Source organism: Phocoena phocoena, chromosome 6 (assembly GCF_963924675.1).
Source record: "Phocoena phocoena chromosome 6, mPhoPho1.1, whole genome shotgun sequence".
NCBI classification, from domain to species: Eukaryota; Metazoa; Chordata; class Mammalia; order Artiodactyla; family Phocoenidae; genus Phocoena; species Phocoena phocoena.
The window spans coordinates 45,522,562-45,524,253 of NC_089224.1; the positions used below are offsets into that span (position 1 = coordinate 45,522,562).

Here is a 1,692-nt window from a genome sequence, read left to right on the forward strand (position 1 = left end):
TTTGGATGGGCACATCTGAAATTACTGGGAAAATTAAACTTCTTACAAAATTAATAGTTTACAATGATGACATCTTCATAGACCATACTGAGAAGATATGTGAAAATCAAAAAAAGGAAGTAAAAGTGTATAGAAATGTTTAGAAAATGAAAATTCCTGTGTTCCCTATTTAATGGCCTTGCTTAGAAAGAATGTCATCAGAGAACCTACCCCCAAGGCTCCCCCAGACGCCCGTCTCAGCCAGGCCAGCAGCAGCCTCATTTGCCCCATGGCCTTCGTGCTCTCTCTACTGACCGCCCTGGTGATGTTCAGCTATGGCCCTGGTGGATCTCTGGGCTGCGACCTGTCTCAGAACCACGTGTGGATTAGCAAGAAGAACTTCATGCTTCTGGGCCAGATGCGGAGAATCTCCCCTCGTTTCTGTCTGAAGGACAGAAAAGACTTCGGTTTCCCCCAGGACATGGTGGATGACAGCCAGCTCCCGAAGGCCCAGGCCACCTCTGTCCTCCACGAGATGCTCCAGCAGACCTTCCGCCTCTTCCACACAGAGCGCTCCCCTGCCGCCTGGGACAGCTCCCTCCTGGACAAACTCCGCACTGGACTCCATCAGCAGCTGGAGGACCTGGACGCCTGCTTGGTGCAGGCGATGGGAGATGAAGAAACTGCCCTGGGAGTGACAGGCCCTACACTGGCCGTGAAGAGGTACTTCCAGGGAATCCACCTCTACCTGAAAGAGAAGAAATACAGTGACTGTGCCTGGGAAATTGTCAGAGTGGAAATCATGAGATCCTCGTCTTCATCGACCAACTTGCAAGAAAGGATAAGAATTATGGATGGAGGCCTGGGGTCACCTTGAAATGTTTCTCATTGACTAAGATGCCCTATCACCCTTGCACACATGTCTTTAGTCATTTCAGAAGGCTCTTATTTCAATTTTAATCACAGAATTTATTGTATTAATTCAGCTAATACTTTGTCAGTAGTAATAAGCAAGTATATGTTAAAATTATTCAGCTTCAGGGGCATCAGTCCCTAAGCAATGACTACCCTGTTATTTATTTATTCTGTTTATTTATTTATTTATGTATTTTATTTCTATATTTTCATATAAATATATTTATACTTACATTGTATTAAAATTTAGAAAATATTCACCTTTCCATTTCATTAAATTTGCATGGTTTTTTATTTATTAAATTCTTATGAGAGAAAACTTCTTGAGTGTTTTAAGTTCTGAAACCTACATTCTTATTTTTCTCTATGTAAATTTATTTCAGACTAGTATTTGTCCATTTTGTCCTTTGGAACAGTCCTACCACTTTCATTTCAGGAAATGCTTGTCAAAAGGTGGAATTCCACGGAATTGAGGGTAGTCCTGGAAATTATGGAGAATGGTTAGTCCTGATGTCAGAGGTGTAACTGATTTATACCACCAGGAAAGAGTGGTCGGTGCAAATACCTGTGGGAAGGAGTCATGTCCTCGAGGGAAGCTGGTGACATATGCTGTTGACTGGCCAATCCTGGCACCTTCCTCCCACCTTCTCCCTGGTCCTGCTTTACTGAACCATTCATCCCTTATACATACCTTTAGACCCTCCAACTCACTGACCAGCCACACAGCTGCTCTGGTTCTGTGCAGGTTTCCAGCTTCAAGGTTTCTGTTAGAGTGAAAGTCATAGGAAGAGAGCACAA

General features: G+C 43.5%; 1 protein-coding gene across 1 annotated transcript; it reads left to right on the forward strand.

Annotated features, from left to right (window-relative positions):
• Window positions 1-268: 268 nt before the first annotated feature.
• LOC136124304 (interferon omega-1-like) lies at window positions 269-856 on the forward strand. Its single transcript, XM_065878889.1, has one exon. It carries the CDS (start codon window positions 269-271, stop codon window positions 854-856), a length of 588 nt encoding a protein of 195 aa, XP_065734961.1.
• The last annotated feature ends 836 nt before the right edge of the window (window positions 857-1,692 follow it).